This window comes from Eriocheir sinensis, chromosome 67 (genome assembly GCF_024679095.1).
Source record: "Eriocheir sinensis breed Jianghai 21 chromosome 67, ASM2467909v1, whole genome shotgun sequence".
In the NCBI taxonomy this organism is placed as follows: Eukaryota; Metazoa; Arthropoda; class Malacostraca; order Decapoda; family Varunidae; genus Eriocheir; species Eriocheir sinensis.
The window spans coordinates 6,441,367-6,459,622 of NC_066575.1; the positions used below are offsets into that span (position 1 = coordinate 6,441,367).

The 18,256-nt window shown below is 42.0% G+C and overlaps 1 protein-coding gene across 2 annotated transcripts in view; it reads right to left on the reverse strand.

The window, feature by feature from the left end:
- Positions 1–1,349: 1,349 nt before the first annotated feature.
- Positions 1,350–18,256, reverse strand: part of LOC126988022 (protein argonaute-2-like) — a 36,156-nt gene continuing 19,249 nt past the window's right edge. The window contains exons 11-16 of one of the 2 annotated variants that reach the window (XM_050845757.1): positions 16,513–16,676; positions 9,469–9,653; positions 8,300–8,500; positions 6,403–6,520; positions 5,333–5,505; positions 1,350–3,301 (exon numbers count right to left, since the gene is read on the reverse strand). In XM_050845757.1, the coding sequence (XP_050701714.1) occupies positions 3,151–3,301; positions 5,333–5,505; positions 6,403–6,520; positions 8,300–8,500; positions 9,469–9,653; positions 16,513–16,676 (992 nt within the window). In that variant the 3' untranslated portion in view covers positions 1,350–3,150. Of the gene's footprint in view, positions 3,302–5,332; positions 5,506–6,402; positions 6,521–8,299; positions 8,501–9,468; positions 9,657–16,512; positions 16,677–18,256 lie in introns of both variants that reach the window. The other variant, XM_050845756.1, reaches the window with a different exon arrangement.

The following is an 18,256-nucleotide window of genomic DNA, read 5'->3' on the forward strand; positions in this document are numbered from 1 at the left end:
GAACTCGATCAATTCTTGATTCACTTGGACGGTTTCTTCTAGAGTCCGGGTTGATGAATGGTCTTCAGGACAGCATGTGGGTCTTAGGCCACTCGGCAGTGACTGAAAAATCCCAGGTGGTAGCGGGCGTATTCGAACCAACGTCGTCCATGGCGCGGGGAATGTGGGGCACGCACGCTAACCACTCGGCCACCACCTACCCATTGCTCATTAAACTGATTCGTTTTCTTTTAAATTTTAAATTTAGAATATTGATAATCTTTTTGTATAGGTAACCAAAAGAAATGTTACACGCAGATGATATTTTCATGGTCTTTTTATGGTAATCATATCCAAATCCCTTAACCCGGTAGCAGCGACGGGCCAAATTTGTAGCTTACTGTGTACTAGCGACGGGCCACATTTTTGCCATGATACAAACCACCAAAGTAGATGATGCATAAACTGATCACAAATGTGTTGATATATATTATGAAATGGTTTGTGTGAGTGATGATTTTTTCTCATTTTTCTCGCTTAGAGGGGCATTTAAGAAACATGATCCCCGCAGCTACCGGGTTAAGTAGGAGTTACCATCATCTTCATTCTTTTATCCCCTCTGCTGGTAAACTCTGGAACATCCTTCCTGTACCTGTTTTTCCTCCTGCCTATGACGAACTCTCAAGAGGAGGATATCAAGACACCTCTCCATTTGAAACTGATCTCTCTTCTGGCCAATCATTCTCTTTTCGTTTGATGGAGCATCACTTGGGCCTTTTTGTAGATTTTCTTCATTGTTTTTTGCCCTTGAGCTGCCTCCATTGATGTAAAAAATAAAATGGGAGGCACGTATATCTGTGGGGTACAGCCGCATATGAGGGGGCACTGGGCAAGTGGAGCTCAATTGCATTCTGATGTCACAAAGAAAGTTGCTATGGCATTTTCTAAGATCAACAGTGGTGGGTATAGGTAGGGTTGCCACCTTGAGCTCAGAAAAGTTAAGGAATGCAACATCTCGCACTCCAATATGGAACAAATCCGTATTTTAAGGAATGGGTGGTAACCCCGAATTTTCTCTAATCTGCCCTGACTGACAGCCGCTACCCACTGGTGGTGGAGGCAGGAGGAATAAGGGACAAACATAATTTTGTGGAGTGATTTCGTGATGGACCAAAAAATGCACTCACTACAATTTTAAAACACTGTATTTTATATGCTTGACCATTCAGATAGACAAATACTGTACAAATGGCATTTTGTATTGGTTCAAAACGGAACGTTTTAAGGAACGGGTGGCAATGTTGCCTATATTAGGGCATTATACAGTCACTGATATATGGCCTACCCACAGTATCAAATAAAACAATATGTACAGAAATTAGGTATATTATAATTAAACAAAATGGGAATTACATATTCAAAACTGAAACTACAAAGTCAGCTTTGCAATTAAAGGTAAAGATAAAGTTGGGGGCATACGCTGTAGCAGCGCGTGGCCTCGGTGCTCATCTCCGTAACATTGGCCCTTGGGCCTGTGGTGAGAGGGAGCCATTACCTCGGGACACAAGGCCAGTGTGACATCCGGGTTACCACCGCATTCCCCGAAGTCTCAATGGCCCCCTAGCCAATTTTGGTTGCGAGGGGTGAGTATGGGCAAACACTAGAATAATACTGAAGCCAGGCACACTGACCACTAGACCACGGAGGCATACATTAATTTCTGCAGGTATGTATAACAAAACCCCGCCCCGGGCACCCACCCACACCCACACACACACACAAACAAACACAAGAACACCCGAGCCAAACACACCCGTTGGTGTAACAGTATGAAGAAAATAAACTGACATAATGAAGAAAATATCTTGCTCTAGCCCTACACTGTAAGTGGTGAAGTGATGGGCAGAGTAAGCTGTGTTGTAAGGCACTAATGTATGTATAAGATCATGCAGATAGAAATGTAAGGCTTACAAGTGTCAAAACACAAACTCTGTATGGAGTTACTGGATGTTTAGATGAGCTAGGTTTTTGTTAGCTTTGAGAGAGAGTGGTGCCACATCTAAGAATGTTCAAAGGTGGACACCAGCTCGAGAGAGAGGACCGCCGACTGCAGGGAACTCGGAACAAGACAGATGGGGCAAACACCAAGACATGTGCCTCGTAGGTGTTGGCTTTTAAGGTGACTCCTCATGTGCACTAAGACTGTATAATATAGTTACAACCTTATTACACGTTTCTATAACCAGAGAGAGAAAAGACAGAAAGGCATCAGCTCAGCCAGATCTACATCACTTCCAACACACAACTTTTGGTAAGGCCTTTTGTTACTTCACTAACGTCAATCAACTCCGAAGTGCAAGTAACTGTGACTCCAGCCCAGACAGTGAGATAATAGTGTGAGCCTGCAATACCATTAACAAACAATGGACGTGTTACCCTAAACAAACAGACATAAAGTAGCTACTAAAATGATTAACAGTGTTTGCAATACTGAGACATGACTCACTTGTCTAGCATGTGAGCTGAGCAAGGGTGAAGGGAGTCTACATAAATACCTCCCCTGTTTACATGTCTCAGCTGTCTGATTCACCCATCAGCCCCCAAAACTCCCAGCAGGTTGGGGGGAACCAATGAAACCAGTCAGTGGATCAGCTGATTGCAATCAAAGGGCGTACCAGAACAACAGCTCCCTACCAGTATTCCATCAGCAGCCTTTACAGGTAACTGTTTACTGTTTCATCAGTGTTGAATGAAACTAACAAAGTAAGATGCAGCAGAGGTGACCCTGGCTATTCATAACTATAACACGTCCTTTTTTTTACAAAAACTGCTCTCCCTCTTGCCAACACAACCCCCTGCACAGACTTGGCAAAACTTGGTAGCTACATTGCATAATGTTACGCAAGATTGTGTGGCTAACAGGTCACCCAAGTGAAGGGCTGGGGTGAGGTGAGCACATGAGGAAAGAGGCAGGGCAGGGGTAGAGGGTAGAAGGCGCGCGACTGCATCTCTATCCACGGTGGGACATTTCAATAATATTTTACTTAATATTTTAATATAAACTTTTACTTATGACTGGCCTTTCAGTCCCAAACACCATAGTAACTTGCAGACTACCTGTATATAATTTCTGTGGTAGACAGAAGCATCTATTTTCCACTGTATCATACTTTATATAAAGTACATAAGGTTGGCAATTTTGTCATTAATGTCTACTTTTGTCGCTAGAGTCATTACAGCATCACTTGGGACAACTTGATCTTCACCTGAAGACATGGATGCAGCTTCACTTGGGCAAAGATCCCGACTATGAAGTTTTGCTCTGAAAAAGAAAAAAAAAGGTACAGTTGACCTTAACTTCATAGGATTCAATTTAGCAAACAAAAGTCTGGTGAACTGAAACTCCACTACACCACAATTTTTGCCATGCAGTGTTTTACAGCAAGTTCCATCATGTTTATAGCCATTTGAAGGCATTATGTTAGGTTTACATAAAAAAAAAAAAGGGTGACAATATAGCTTTTGGAACTAATAAATGATGTACACCAGGGTCTCATGTGTGTTTGCTTGGTGTGTTTTGAACATTTTGAGGTAGGGGTGACCTACGTTGACGTTTAATTCAATTGTGGGACTAAAGACTCTGCAAACATAAATATGACAACTGTACTGTAAAGAATACCCAATTAGAATAATTTTGACCAATTCTGGTTATCCTGTGTGTAAAAATAATGGTATGAGAGGTGTTTCAAATTTCAACTACTTTCAAGCTAAAATAATTTTTTTTTACCAATAACTGTAAAATGTTGTCATTCTATGACAAAAACAGGTTTTGAAGGCATTCAAATATACTAAAATGTTATCATTGGCATCCTAGTAACTGAAATAGAGTAATAATTTCTGCAAAACAGTGTGTTTTAATGAAATAATCAACAAACTCCTACTTTCGGTATATTTGCCGTTCAAAGTGCTTCAAAATGTTGAAAATGGGCTTTGTAGGAAAAACATACTTGATCTGGAAGTGTTACCCAGACTTTTTTGAAAGGTCTTGGTACGTAGAACTAGAAAATATATAATTTTGCTCTGGAGGAGAGATGGACACGGATCACCCCCCAGCACCTACACTGTTTAGGGCTGGTCAATAAATGGGTACCTGAGGAAATCTGAGGTAACCCAGCTGTCATAACTACCTTGTGTCCCAGGATAATAGGCTCTTACCCACCACAGGCTCAAAGGCCAATGTGATGGAGATGAGCACCAAGGCCACACACAGCTATGGATTATGCCCCTAACTTTACCTTTTACCTTTGGTTTCTGTTTTACGTTTGTAGATATAGCAACTTCCTTTATAGGTTCTTAAGCTGCATTCACATCACTGGGCAGTGACTGGCATGCATTATGCATTCTTAATTTTTTGTTGCAAAAATGTTTTAACCATAACAGAGAGTGGCAATGATTCAGCTATTTGAAAAAAATATACAAAAAAAAAAGTTGAAGCAGCAGTGATCATGTTGATCTCAAAATGTTCCTTCATCATCTGACTCTTTAGTTAGTTAATATCACACTCACAGCTATTTCCAGTTTTCAGCAGTAGATGATGAATCACAAGTTTCTAAATTTTCCGAACCATCCTTACCTGTGTTGATGGTTCGGTCAGAAGGGTGGGAAGGTACGGACACTCGTATTACTCGGTTTAATCTAAATATGACTTCAGTTGGATTAGCTAATAAGCAAGAAATGATCAATTCCATGACATTTGTGTAAGTATAAAAATATCCTCTTATTATATATAAGAAAAATAAAACAAGGAAAACTATAACAAATATTTCAAGATGTATGGAATTATGGCTTCCTTTTTCCCCTCACACACACAATGTCTGATTAATTCATACAAATTAACCTTTTTATAATTGTTGCAGCATATATATCATTTCAACTGATATAAAAATAATAAAAATAAAGAATCAACTGTCTAAATCATCATGATTCCATAGAGATAAATGGCTCGTCACATTCCACCTCCAGCACGAGAGTTAAGTATTCATGTTCTATGGCAATACCTTTGCTGTGCATCGCTGCTTCACCATAATAATACACAATTTGCTATTTGCCATATTCATGAGTGAGTGCTCATGGTACACTCTAAAAATATTACAAAGATACAAAAAACAAAATCTGACTTGAATCAAAAGGTACAGCACTTAGGGCAAGGTTGTCCTGTATAGGGAAAGGCAACAAAGTTTTGCATATTCATTCAAGATTTCGCAGTACTCAGTCCCATACGTTTTACAATAAATGCAACGCCTGGGCTATCCCACTGTTTGAATCATCACTGCTCTTCCTAAATGCATCATACCTGTAGGCCACTAAGTGTGCATAGAAGGCTGGGGTGGGAATGGACACTGAGCGAGTGCACCGGGAGTAAAGGTGGCACATGGCATAAGTCAGCTTCTGCAGCATCTCCATGGACATATCACTGTCATCCCACAGCACATGGTAGTGGGTGGGCCTGCTGGTTCCTATGATGCCCTGCAAACACAGACAAAATAAATGTCATAACTGCCCTGTGTCCCAAGGTAATGAGTTCTCACCCACCAAAGGCTCAAAGGCCAATGTGATGGAGATGAGCACAAAAGAAAGAGCACCTTCAACAGAAATGCAAACCTCGGAGTCCATCACAACAACTATGCAGCAAGGAAAGGGAAAAGATTATTTACAGAAGCTTCTAACTTTTACCATATTTAGCTACATGAAAATTACCTCTGCTAAAACAAGAAACTTTTTTTATATATAATATAATAATATAAGAGGTGCATGTGGTGTGTCAGGATGGGATGGAGAGTGTAATGAAAACATGTATGAGCAGTTTGGTATGAGTGCAACAAAGAAAAGAGTGGAGTGCACATGTGGAGTGGTGGAGTGGTGAAGTGGGTGAAGCGTGGTGCATTGAGATGGTTTGGACACATGATGAGAATGGGGGAAAATGAATTCATGAAGAGAGTGTATGAGGGAAGGATTGAGGGAGGGGGTGTCAGGGGAAGACTACCAGTGAATTGGATCAATAGGGTGAGTGAGTATTGGAGCAAGAGAGTTGGAATTAGCAGGATTGAATATGCTGAGAGGGAGTACCAGAACAGAGAGAGATGGAGACACTTCTGCCGCAGCCAGCCCCTGGAGGGAAGTTCCCGCGAGGGAGCAAGGCGTCAGAGATATAGATAGATAGATAGGATGGTAAACATCCAGGAATGGGCCGTGGCACCCAGACTGTAGCCGTTCCCACATCCTGGACTTCTGTGATTCCTGGATGCTTGCTCCTGCCTATTAGTCCAGGAAATTGAGGGTTGAGTGTACTAAAATTAGGTAAAAACAGCTTCCCAATCACTTTGTAAATGTTATCAACCTTTCATTTTGGTACACAGAACTTACTAGGTGAGAGCATAGATAGAAATCCTTTTGAGTTGGGTGGGTGATGGTATTGTCCACTGTTGTACCGGGAGGAACATTGCCTGACTTCCCTACACCATCACTCTCATTGCAAAAGAATCTGAAAACAAGAATCAATTAATTAATTTTCCTTCACCATACACACACACACACATATGATATGGAGATGGGACTATTAGAGCTTAGCTCGGGCCCGCTAGACTACAAATAGGTAAATACATAGAGGGAGCTCCGACATGCAGTGGTAGCATGGTCACCTCACAACCAAGAGGTTCTGGGTTCGATTTCTGGGCGGATTGGAAATGGATGGGCAGTCTTGTTTAATTCTCACTCCATCACTCAGCAGTGAATGAATACCAGGTGTAAGTCAGGGGGGGTGTCCCACCTTCTGGGTGTGTATGGGTGTGAGGTTTCAGCCAACCCCAGAGGTGTGGTCATAATGAATTACACACAAGGGATATGTTTAGGTAGTTTATAAGTGAAATTGGGTACATCCACTGAATCCCAGAGACCATTCCAATTGGTACTAATACTTGTAGTTTATTTCCCCTGATATGACCACTCTTTAGACAGGGGTAGCTATGAGTCTAGAACATGTCCTCTTTTTTTAGTTGGATATCATGTGTCCAGGAGGAATTTTTATTGTAGAAATTTTCTTCCTGGTAAGACATTTGCAGTTAGTGTTTTCAGACATTACAAGGCTATTTCAAAAGGTTGCAGTTGTAGTCCTCCTTTCTTTCTCAAGATAAATAACCCACAGTAATTAAGAACTCCTTAAGAGTGAGATGAGTGAAGTATATTTGTGATATTTGCATTCATTATAAAAAATTATATGTCACACACAAGAGTCAATGGAAAGGGAGAGCAATTCTGTTGCAGAGGTGCTTAACAATTTAGAATCTATTCATGCAGCTGTAGTAGAATGCAAGAGTCAAAATTCATATCCTTGCAAAGATCTTGCACAAAAATGCATCAAAGAAAACTAAGCAGCTTTTGTAATCAAGTGAAGTATCTGCACAACAGCTGCAAGAAAATTTGAAGAGGATGAAACCAATGGAAATTTTTTTGTGTGTGCTTTAAGTGGATAAGCTTGAGTAATCCACCAAACTGGAAGTGTGTTGAACCCTGTGTCATGGATACAACTTCCTCAGACCCTCCACCCTGCAGGCAAAGGTCATTGCATATAGTCCTGATAATGTGTGAAACTGTGCACCACTGTATACCATATTTAATCAATTCATGAAAATATGAGAACTTAAAAATTACATTATAAAATAATCTTTTTCTTGCATAGGCATGATGGGAGAGAGAGGATTTAAGCCTAAAGAGCAGCGAGGAGGAAAGACAATCACAGAACAATTACACAGCCTTCATGACATGGTTCCTCGGAGACACCAGACATAAAATCTTTCTTGAAGCAATACCCTTGTTTACAGAAAGCTGATAATATTTTTACCATTTCTGTTAAGTCACTTCTGGTTCAAATGATTTTTTAATGATAGTCTGACACAGAACCAAATTGGTAGTCTAAAGCAACCTCAATGGCAGGGCTACTCAACTGGCGGCCCGTGTCTGAATTCAGACCTTCTGAGTGTTGTAGCTGGAGCCAAGGCTCCAGGAGTAGAAAATATAATTAAATTACATGAAGGTGCTGGTGATGAATTCTTGCAAGTGTATTTCCTTGAATGACAGTAGGCCCTACAGTCAGTCCAGGACATTCTTGTTATTTAGTTATATTTTCTACTCCTGGAGCCTGGGGTCCACAAGCAATATTTATCCAGATCTCTGCATACATTTGAACTTGTCTAACTAGACCTTTGCTCATAATAGTTGAATAGCCCTGCTCTATGGAATAGGAAAATGCTGAACTTAAGCTTACCTTGTGTGATGTCTTTTCTGAACAACAATGAAGGTCATGGCTGGCTGGTAGGTCTCCTCCAGCTCTGTGCAGGCAGCCCTCATGGCCTTCAGCTCAAAAGACAACACTTTCAAGAACTGAGACTCACTAACTCCATCACGGAACATTACAATCCTTGATGGTTTTCTCTTTGTTTGTCGGTAGAACGCAAGAAGAAGATTTCTGGAATGTTCAATTGACCTTGAATTACAAACTGAGAAGTTGGTACTTATAAAGGACATTTGAAATGCCCACCCTTTATAATTAGTAGTGTTACTAATATTATTGGCCTCATCATAATTACAAGTGGTTGTAAGCTACATACATTGTGACCAAGGACTATCTGTATATATTACAATGCAGTAAACCCTCGCTTTAATAAACCAATTGGGAGGGAGGGGGTAACATTATGGTATATCCAAAAAATTTATAATATTCAAGGGAACCGAATTCTGGAATACAACAAACTTTGTTTATTATAGAAGCTGAGAATTTGCTATTTCCAACCATTTCTGTATACAACAATGTTTGTTTTTTTGTATTAGATGAAGGTGAGGCACAGAAGGATGACAGCAGCAGTGTTTATGCAGACAAAGCTAGACTAACCAGATGTGCTCCACCCAACTGGCTTTGTTTCCACACTGCCATTCAACGTGTCTGTACATATTCGGCCTACCTACCACTGAACCGAACCCTGGACTTAGCAATCTTGTTTAGTAAATTCCCACATATACTGGACTGGGCTAAAAAGTTCATTAAAGCCAAAATTTGTTCTATCAAGGTCTGTACAAGCAAGGGTTTACTGTATAATGGTGGTTCAGTAGTATTTGTATATGGTAGACATGTACTGCAAGTCAAGTGTGATTTGGCGGGAATGCTATGCCACCATGTAGCCATCTGACACACATTTTTCAGGAAGCAAACTTTTTAGTGGTCTGCTCCTCTAGTCTGGCAGCAGATGAAGTCTGTTAAATTCAAAATCTGTTCAATCAAGGGTCAAGTGTATAAAATTATCCTTCTTCAGTATACTCTAACTGAATGGATTTTTCAGGAAAACAAAAGGAAATGGGAGGAAACAGCACACAAAAGTGTAGGCATCAGCAACATGTCTTAAGTGTGATATGCTCATTAGCAGCACCCATGAAACTTACTTCGTCATCTCTTTCAGTTCCTGAATCATTTCTGTTCTGCATTTTTGATGACGAACTTCCGCAGCATATTTTGAGGCAGTATTGTTCATAGAGGCCACCACTGCTGCCAAGGAAGGAGTGGCCTTATCATGTGCTGGGGGATGGTTGACATCAGCACCCATGATCATGACAGGATCACTGAATATCTGCTGTGAAAAATTAAATGGGGTTTCACAAAACAAATTATGAATTGGTTGGATACATAATGATGACACACTTGAAAGTTGGATAAACACTCCCTAACCCCAACCACCAACATTTGTAATTCTTTGACCTATGAACTTAACATATTACCCAAAAATAACATTAAAGAAAAAAAAAATGTGTGAAACTTTAAAAAACACTACATTTCCTAAGACAGCACCAATGCCAGGCACTGTGTTGGCTGATTGTGTTGAGTTGTGCCACACGTGGAGTTCACATGTCCCCCGAAATGTTCCAGCCTCGGAAGCCCTTATGCCTGCATTATACTTGATATGTCATTATTACTATCGTCCAGAATTCCAGACAATTGGGAATAGTTCAGGAATTAAGCACAGGAAAAACACAGCGTACCTCACACACCAAGGGCAGAATGGCAACTGAGATGTCATGGCCACAGAGCACCATAGGTCTAACAGATTTCCTTCTGCGACGCTAATTAACCCCCCATGCCGGGATTCTGAACAACGCTGGTAATCTAGGGTTAAGTGGTCCAGATGTGACGGACCGACATAGAACTGTACAATGAATTAATTTCCAAATATTACAGATCCATACTACATACTCACAGGGAATCCGATGATGCTTTAATCGTTCGGATAACACATGAAAAATCAATCTAATTGTTCTTAGCTCAGAGTAGGTGAGTTGGGTAAAGCGTTGTGGAGAAGGAGATCGTCTGGCAGAGTTCCCGGTGGCTGCTTGTAGGCCATGAACAAAGTATATTTATGCTACATTGTGCAGTGTACTTATTTACATATATACATATGAATCTGAATCACTTCAAAATGGCGTTCGGTTTGCATTCACTTTGCATTCGGGCACCGATTCGGGCTGTTCAGTATGTGTTCGTCTGATTCGAAAACGATTCTGGAAAGTTGACCAAATATTTCATTCGACATGAAACTTTTGGACCCTGCCCCAGCCTCGGGGGTACATGTGTGTCAGCTTGCTCCAGTGCTTCGGCACTTTGGCTTTCCTTATCTGCTACCCAGCGATTCCTAAGGCTGTTCTGTTGCTGTAGTGCTGCTGCTGTGACTGAACAACAACTACTACTACCCAACACTCTGCTCTGCTTAGTGTTATTTCTGATATATTACATTCCATCACCCTCACCCTAACACACTTGCTTTCCCTCGCTGTACTAATCCCATACATCTCACAACTTCACAGTGGTGCACGCAAGCTCCTTCTAAACGTTCTACATATATTTTTTCCTATTCATTTTCCAGGAAGTGTTTATATTAGATACTGTTTCAGGCTGTAATTTTCCTTGATAAATGGAAATTTCCTGGCCACCAGACACCTCCCGCTCGCCGGCCGTATTCCCCTGGGAGCCTTTGCATCACCTGGGAGGACCCTTTGTTTCACTACGCTCTGCGGAAAGATCAGCCAATATGCCCTCAAATTTGAAACGTTGTTTTAACTGTGGCCTTCGCCAAGCTCCACAATATTTTAGGACAAGTAACGGGGCAAGCGAGACTTGCCGTTTCTGCGTCAAGGCAGGGCATGATGAAAGAAAAATCAAGCACCTGGAATCCACGATCCACTCGTTAACAAAATACAGTGAAGACTCAATATTTGAACGTCTTGGAAGTCGAACTTTTCGATACTCGAACACAAAAGTTCAACTTGGTACTCGAACGTCCGCACACGTGGTTGTAAACAAAGGCTCCTGGCCTCTCCCTCCCCGTCGCCGTCAGTTGTCCCGCCGCGGTCGTGAGAACAACAACATTCTCCTGCGTTCTGTCTGTGGTTTTTCATTTAGAAACTTACAATGGCACCAAAGAGGCTTATTAGTGGTGAAAATAAGCCTAAAAGGAAGAATGTAGTGACGACCATTGGACGGAAAAAGGAGATTATTGATAAATACGAGAAAGGAGCAAGAATCACCGATCTTGCAGCTGAGTATTGTATGTCGAAATCTACAGTAGCCACCATACTGAAGAACAAGGAGGCCATTAAGGGAGCTGATGTGACGATGGGTGTGAAAAAGCAACTTAAGCGACCTGCGGCGGTGGAAGAAATGGAAAAATTGTTGATGGTGTGGATAAACGAAAGGCAGATGGCTGGTGATTCTATGTCAGAGGGCATAATTTGTGCGAAGGCTAGGCAGCTCTATGGTGATCTTATTTGTGATACTACCTCTGACTCCAGTGAAGATTTTAAAGCTAGTAAGGGGTGGTTTGGGAATTTCAAGAAGAGAACTGGAATTCATTCTGTTGTGAGGCACGGCGAGGCCGCAAGTGCTGACAAAGTTGCCGCCGAGAAGTTTGTGCCTGAATTTAAGAAATTTGTGGATAAGGAGCGCTTAAGCCCACAACAGGTCTTTAATTGTGATGAGACAGGCCTGTTTTGGAAAAAACTACCAAACAGGACCTATATAACAAAGGAAGAAAAGTGTTTGCCAGGACACAAGCCCATGAAAGACAGGCTAACCCTGCTTCTGTGCACCAATGCTAGCGGCGACTGCAAAATTAAACCGCTGCTGGTGTACCATTCAGAAAACCCCAGGCCATTCAAGAAGAACGGTGTGCAAAAAAGCAAACTCAGTGTGATGTGGAGGGCAAACAAGAAAGCCTGGACAACTAGGCAGTTCTTCACGGAGTGGTTTGTGGAGATGTTTGCACCTGCAGTGAAGACATACCTAATAGAGAAGAATCTACCACTCAAGGCCCTCCTGTTGATGGACAATGCCCCTGCACACCCTCCAGGCGTGGAAGAAGAATTGGGTAAGGGGTATAAATTCAGCGAAGTGATGTTCCTCCCCCCCAACACCACGCCACTGATCCAACCCATGGACCAGAATGTCACCGCCAGCTTTAAGCAGCTGTACACAAAAGCACTTTTTGAGAGGTGCTTTGAGGTGACTTCTGAAACAGAGCTCACTGTGAGGGAGTTTTGGAAGAATCACTTCAATATCCTCCACTGCCTAAGGCTTATAGATAAAGCCTGGGGTCAAGTTTCTGTGAGGTCCTTGCAGTCTGCCTGGAAAAATCTGTGGCCGACCTGTGTGACAGCCAAGGATTTTGAGGGATTCGAGCCTTCAATCCAGGAGTCTGCTGTGGTGGAGGACATTGTGTCTTTGGGGAGGGCCATAAGCATTGAGGTGGACAGTGATGATGTGGAGGAGCTGGTGCAAGCACACTCTGAAGACCTCACCACTGATGAGCTGCGTCAACTTCACAAGGAACAGCTGCAGGAGGTAACTGAGGAGCTGTCTTCAGGGGAGGAGGAGGGGAACAGCAAGGAAAGAGTCTCCACTGCAGAGATCAAGAAATATTTGCGTCAGTGGACAGAGTTGGGAAACTTTTTGGAGAGGTGCCACCCTGATATTGCTGCTGCACACAGAAACATAAACCAGTTTGATGAAAATTTGATGCAGCATTTGAGACATTTTGAAAAAAAGGCAAAGGCAGATCACATTAGACAGATTCTTGTTGAAAAAGGAATCTAGAGAGAGTGCAAGTGTTAGTGAGCCACAGCCCTCCACTAGTGGGTTCACAGGAATCACACCAGGAGACGAGTTACCAGACGGCGACTCGTCCTCCGACGAATAAACTCCCTCCTCCTCCCCACCCTTCTCCCCTCCTCTTCTACGTTATCCATCACCAGCCTTCACTTACAGTAAGTACAAATCAAAATTATAAAAAAATTTACATTGAAATTTTTGTAAACTTAAGGTTTTGCTAAGGTTAGAAGGAATTACCTGATTTATAGGTATCGGTAGTCGAACTTTTTGATACTCGAACAGCCATTTGGAATGAATTAAGTTCGAGTATTGAGTCTCCACTGTGTATATATATATATATATATATATACATATATATATATATATATATTTATCTATATTTTTATTTCTATCTTTATATATATTTATATATATATATATATTTTTTTTTTTACAACAAAGGAGGCAGCTCAAGGGCACACAAAAAAAGAAAACAATAATAAAAAAAGCCCACTACTCGCTGCTCCCAAAAAAGAATTAAAAGAGGTGGCCGAAAGAAAGATCAATTTCGGAAGGAGAGGTGTCCTGATACCCTCCTCTTGAAAGAGTTCAAGTCGTAGGCAGGAGGAAATACAGATGAAGGAAGATTGTTCCAGAGTTTACCAGTGTGAGGGATGAAAGAGTGAAGATGCTGGTTAACTCTTGCATAAGGGGTTTGGACGGTGTAGGGATGAGCATGAGTAGAAAGTCGTGTGCAGCGGGGCCGCAGGAGGGGGGGAGGCATGCAGTTAGCAAGTTCAGAAGAGCAGTCAGCGTAGAAATATCGATAGAAGATAGAAAGAGAGGCAACATCGCGGCGGAATTTAAGAGGTAGAAGACTATCAGTAGGAGGAGGAGAGCTGATGAGACGAAGAGCCTTAGACTCCACTCTGTCCAGAAGAGCTGTGTGAGTGGAGCCCCCCCACACGTGAGATGCATACTCCATACGAGGGCGGACAAGGCCCCTGTATATGGATAGCAACTGCGTGGGGGAGAAGAACTGGCGGAGACGATACAGAACACCCAACCTCGAGGAAGGTGATTTTGCAAGAGAGGAGATATGAAGTTTCCAGTTGAGATTTTGAGTTAAGGAAAGACCGAGGATGTTTAGTGTTGAAGAAGGTGACAGCTGAGTGTTGTCGAAGAATAGGGGATAGGTGTTTGGAAGATTGTGTCGGTTGATAGGTGGAGAAATTGAGTTTTTGAGGCATTGAAGGACACAAGGTTCCTTCTGCCCCAATCGGAAATGATAGCAAGGTCTGAGGTTAAGCGTTCTGCAGCCTCCAGTCTGGAGTCGTGTACTTCCTGATGTGTTGGTCTTCTATTGAAAGAAGTTGAATAATGCAGAGTGGAGTCGTCGGCATATGAATAGACAGGACAGTTTGTTATGGAAAGATCATTGATGAATAACAGGAAGAGAGTGGGTGATAGGACAGAGCCCTGTGGAACGCCACTGTTGATAGATTTAGGGGAAGAGCAGTGACCGTCTACCACCACAGAGATAGAACGGCCGGAAAGGAAACTGGAGATAAAGGAACAGAGAGAGGGATAGAATCCGAAAGAGGGCAGTTTAGAAAGCAATATATATATATATATATATATATATATATATATATATATATATATATATATATATATATATATATATATATATATATATATATATGCACACACACAGTCGTCCCTCAAACAGTACGGTTTCCAATAGTTCGGGTTTGGTTTTATATGGATTTTCTAAGAAGATTTTTAAGGATTTTTAAATATCCCAATGAGCAGGAAATTTAAAAATCCTAAAAGATCTTCTACAACAATCTGTAGAAAACCGAAACCAAACTATTGGAAACCGTACTATTTGAGGGATATATATATATATATATATATATATATATATATATATATATATATATATATATATATATATATATATATATATATATATATATATATATATATATATATATATATATATATATACACAAAGGAATGTAACAAATTTTCCTTTAGGCAGACACCCCTGTTAAGATAATTACAGGTAGTCCTCAAGTTACAACGTATGCGACTAATGACTGCCCACACTTACAATCAGGCCAATAATATTGGTAACACTTGGTTAAGTAATGAGTTGACATTTCAAAAATCCTGCCGAGGGTAGAGCAACTATTTGTTTACACAGTTTTCAATCTTCTAACCACCTCCTCTAATTCACCACTGTCCTCATGCACTGGCCTTACCCCAGCTGGGCTGGGGTAAGGCAGGAGGGGGGAAGGGTGGGTAGGCTGGGCCAACCCACGAACGCTTCCCTTTCAGTTGCCTGTGGAACTGAAGCTGTAAGTATTACTCACAGTATAGTCACTACTCTACCAGATTATAAACTTACAGTATGCTATTCAAGCATACCCTAGATCTAGCAGATGCCAATTGGTTTACACTTAAGCCAAGCAAGGGTAGAGTGAGTTTACCCAGTTCTCCACTGTTTACAAAGATCAGCTGCACTCAGTTCACCAGATAGTTGACACAACTCCCTGCAGATGGAGGGTGACCCAAACTGGACAGTTGATCACCTGAGCCCACCCAAAATGGCATCTCACAATAGAATCCCAAACACAACAACTTGGCGAGTGTTTGGTTGCCACTGCCATCTTGACAAAACTTGGTAGCTCTATTGCATGATGTTGTACAACTTGCTTGTAGCATGGCTAAGGGGTCACCAGAACAAGGGGCTGGGGTGAGGTGCATGCATGAGGACAGAGGCGAGGTAGTAGGAGAGGGTGGGAGGCACAGGGATGCATCTCTATCTGATACAGGAGATTTGAATAATATTTCATTTTGTTTTTTAATGTGAATTTTGACTTACAACCGGCCTATTGGTTTCAAGCTTGTCATAACTCTGATTTGGCTGACTTGAAGCTATGAATGGCTGAGAAACACCTAAATATAGAAATAAAATGGAGGCAGCAAAACAGCATGGGGTGTGCACTAATGTGCTCCTTTTGTACTCATGCAGCCACTAGTATTTCTTTTTTGCACTAAAAAATTAGTGTTACGTTATTTTTGGTTACAAAATAAACCCATTTGAAATGACTGCCATCCAGCCCTGATGCTCCTGCAGTCCACTGACCTGGGAGTGACCTACCAATTGCCACATGTCACCGTGGCCTTCAAATAACTCAATTTAGGAGTTGCGCACATTGGACACCACGGGCCACACCGACCCTGGAACACTAAACACACTTGGACAGAAGTGGTTAACAATCTTAACTTCCTCATGGAACACCCTGTACATGTCAGGCAGGCACAAAACATTAATGTCTTACCTCTAGTTCATTTCGCTGAACAACATAGTTGACACCTCCAATCTTAGCATTGATTTTCAGCAGTAGGTTACCAACAACAGGAGGGGCATTTTTTTTCACATTTGTGTCTTTTACACCCTGTGTCACCACACAGATTTTTCGGTCTCCAATTTTCTTGAGACGATCTGAGGAATGAATTAAAAAGTGATTTTTATCATCTTCAGTCCCTACTTCCTGCAGACTGAGTGACAATTGCACAATTAAAAGCATAAGACATCATCATCATCATCATCATCATCAGTTTAATGTCGGGTTTTCCCATAACTACTTATGAGGTTAGACGGTCGATGATATGCTACTAAATAATTCTCCCCATTGCCTCAGCTTCTCCTATGCCCAGTGCTTCCAAATCCTCTCCAACACACTGCCTCCATGTCTTCTTTGGCCTGCCTGGTGGGCAGCAACCTGGCACTTCCACCCCACCAGCTCTCCCTAATGCCTCACCATACCCCCTCTTCGTGTGCCCCAAGCACCTCAATCTTCATACTCTCAGCACTGTACTCAGCTCCTTCAACCCACATCCTCTTGCCATCTCCTTACTGGATACCCCATCTCTCCATGTGATCCCAGCCATATCCCTGAACATTCTCAAATCAAAGACAAGCAAGACATCATCCAACTTCTTCATTAGAGCCCATGTTTCAGTCATATAACAATACTGATTGGATACAATGTCATGACTCATATGCTTTTCCTCTGTATTCCATTGAAATGCTCCTATATATCAGCAGTCCTGCACTCCTACTATCTCTTTCCACTTCCTCCATGTTGGAGGCATAAAAACAGTGACAAGAAAAGAAAGCACATGGAAGGAAAAGATCACCCAATGAAACACTTAACACTCCTCTAAAACTAACAATGAATACAGTCATTCGAAAACAATGCTGCCCCATAGCCCATCAACACAGTATCCTCCCGAATTTTACGCTCGTTTCGTTCTGAAGGTATAACACTAAACTTGAGGCTCGCGAAACTCGGGTTATTGCAAACACTGAAAAAGCACTTATATGTTCTGACCCGTGGAGAAGCTGATATTTTTTTCCCCTTTACTCCCTTGTTAACTCAAAATACGTACCTTGGAAAAAGGAAGAAAATGGGAAGAGACAACGGGTCGTTTTGAAGCCACAGTTGAAGGCTTGGCAAACATGCTTGTGATTCGCTGGGAATCTGATGACGTGATTGCCGGCGCTCACCCAATCAGCAGGAACACTGCCTGTTTTCCTCCAATCGTTGGGGTTACAGGCAACACTTGTATGCCCAACCGGGAGCAAGTTGTTGGTTGTCCGTAAGCTGGTGTCACACTGGGCCTTTTTCCTCCCACTGCGTTGGCGACGGTTAGGGCAACTGGCAATTCCAACTTTTTCGGGTGTGCGTCACACACGGCCATGTCGGTTGCCCGTATCCACATCCACAACGTAAACAAAGCACTTGCCCTGTATTGACATGGCGTCATCTGCTAAATTAAGGGCAGTCGTGGCTTGTGCTGCCATTACCCCAGTTATGGACTTGTTGCTCCAGCTAATTGGAAGAAAGAAGCGGTTGTGGGTGTGGCGTGGCTGTGGTTCCTCCGTGCCAGAAGTTCTCATTGTCACCACTGCGTGTACGCGGCCAACCCACCCATCTAGACTCCGACCACATGAACACGTGGATTGAGTAGGAACAAACAGTCAAACACACACATGCACGCACGCACACACCAGACTCA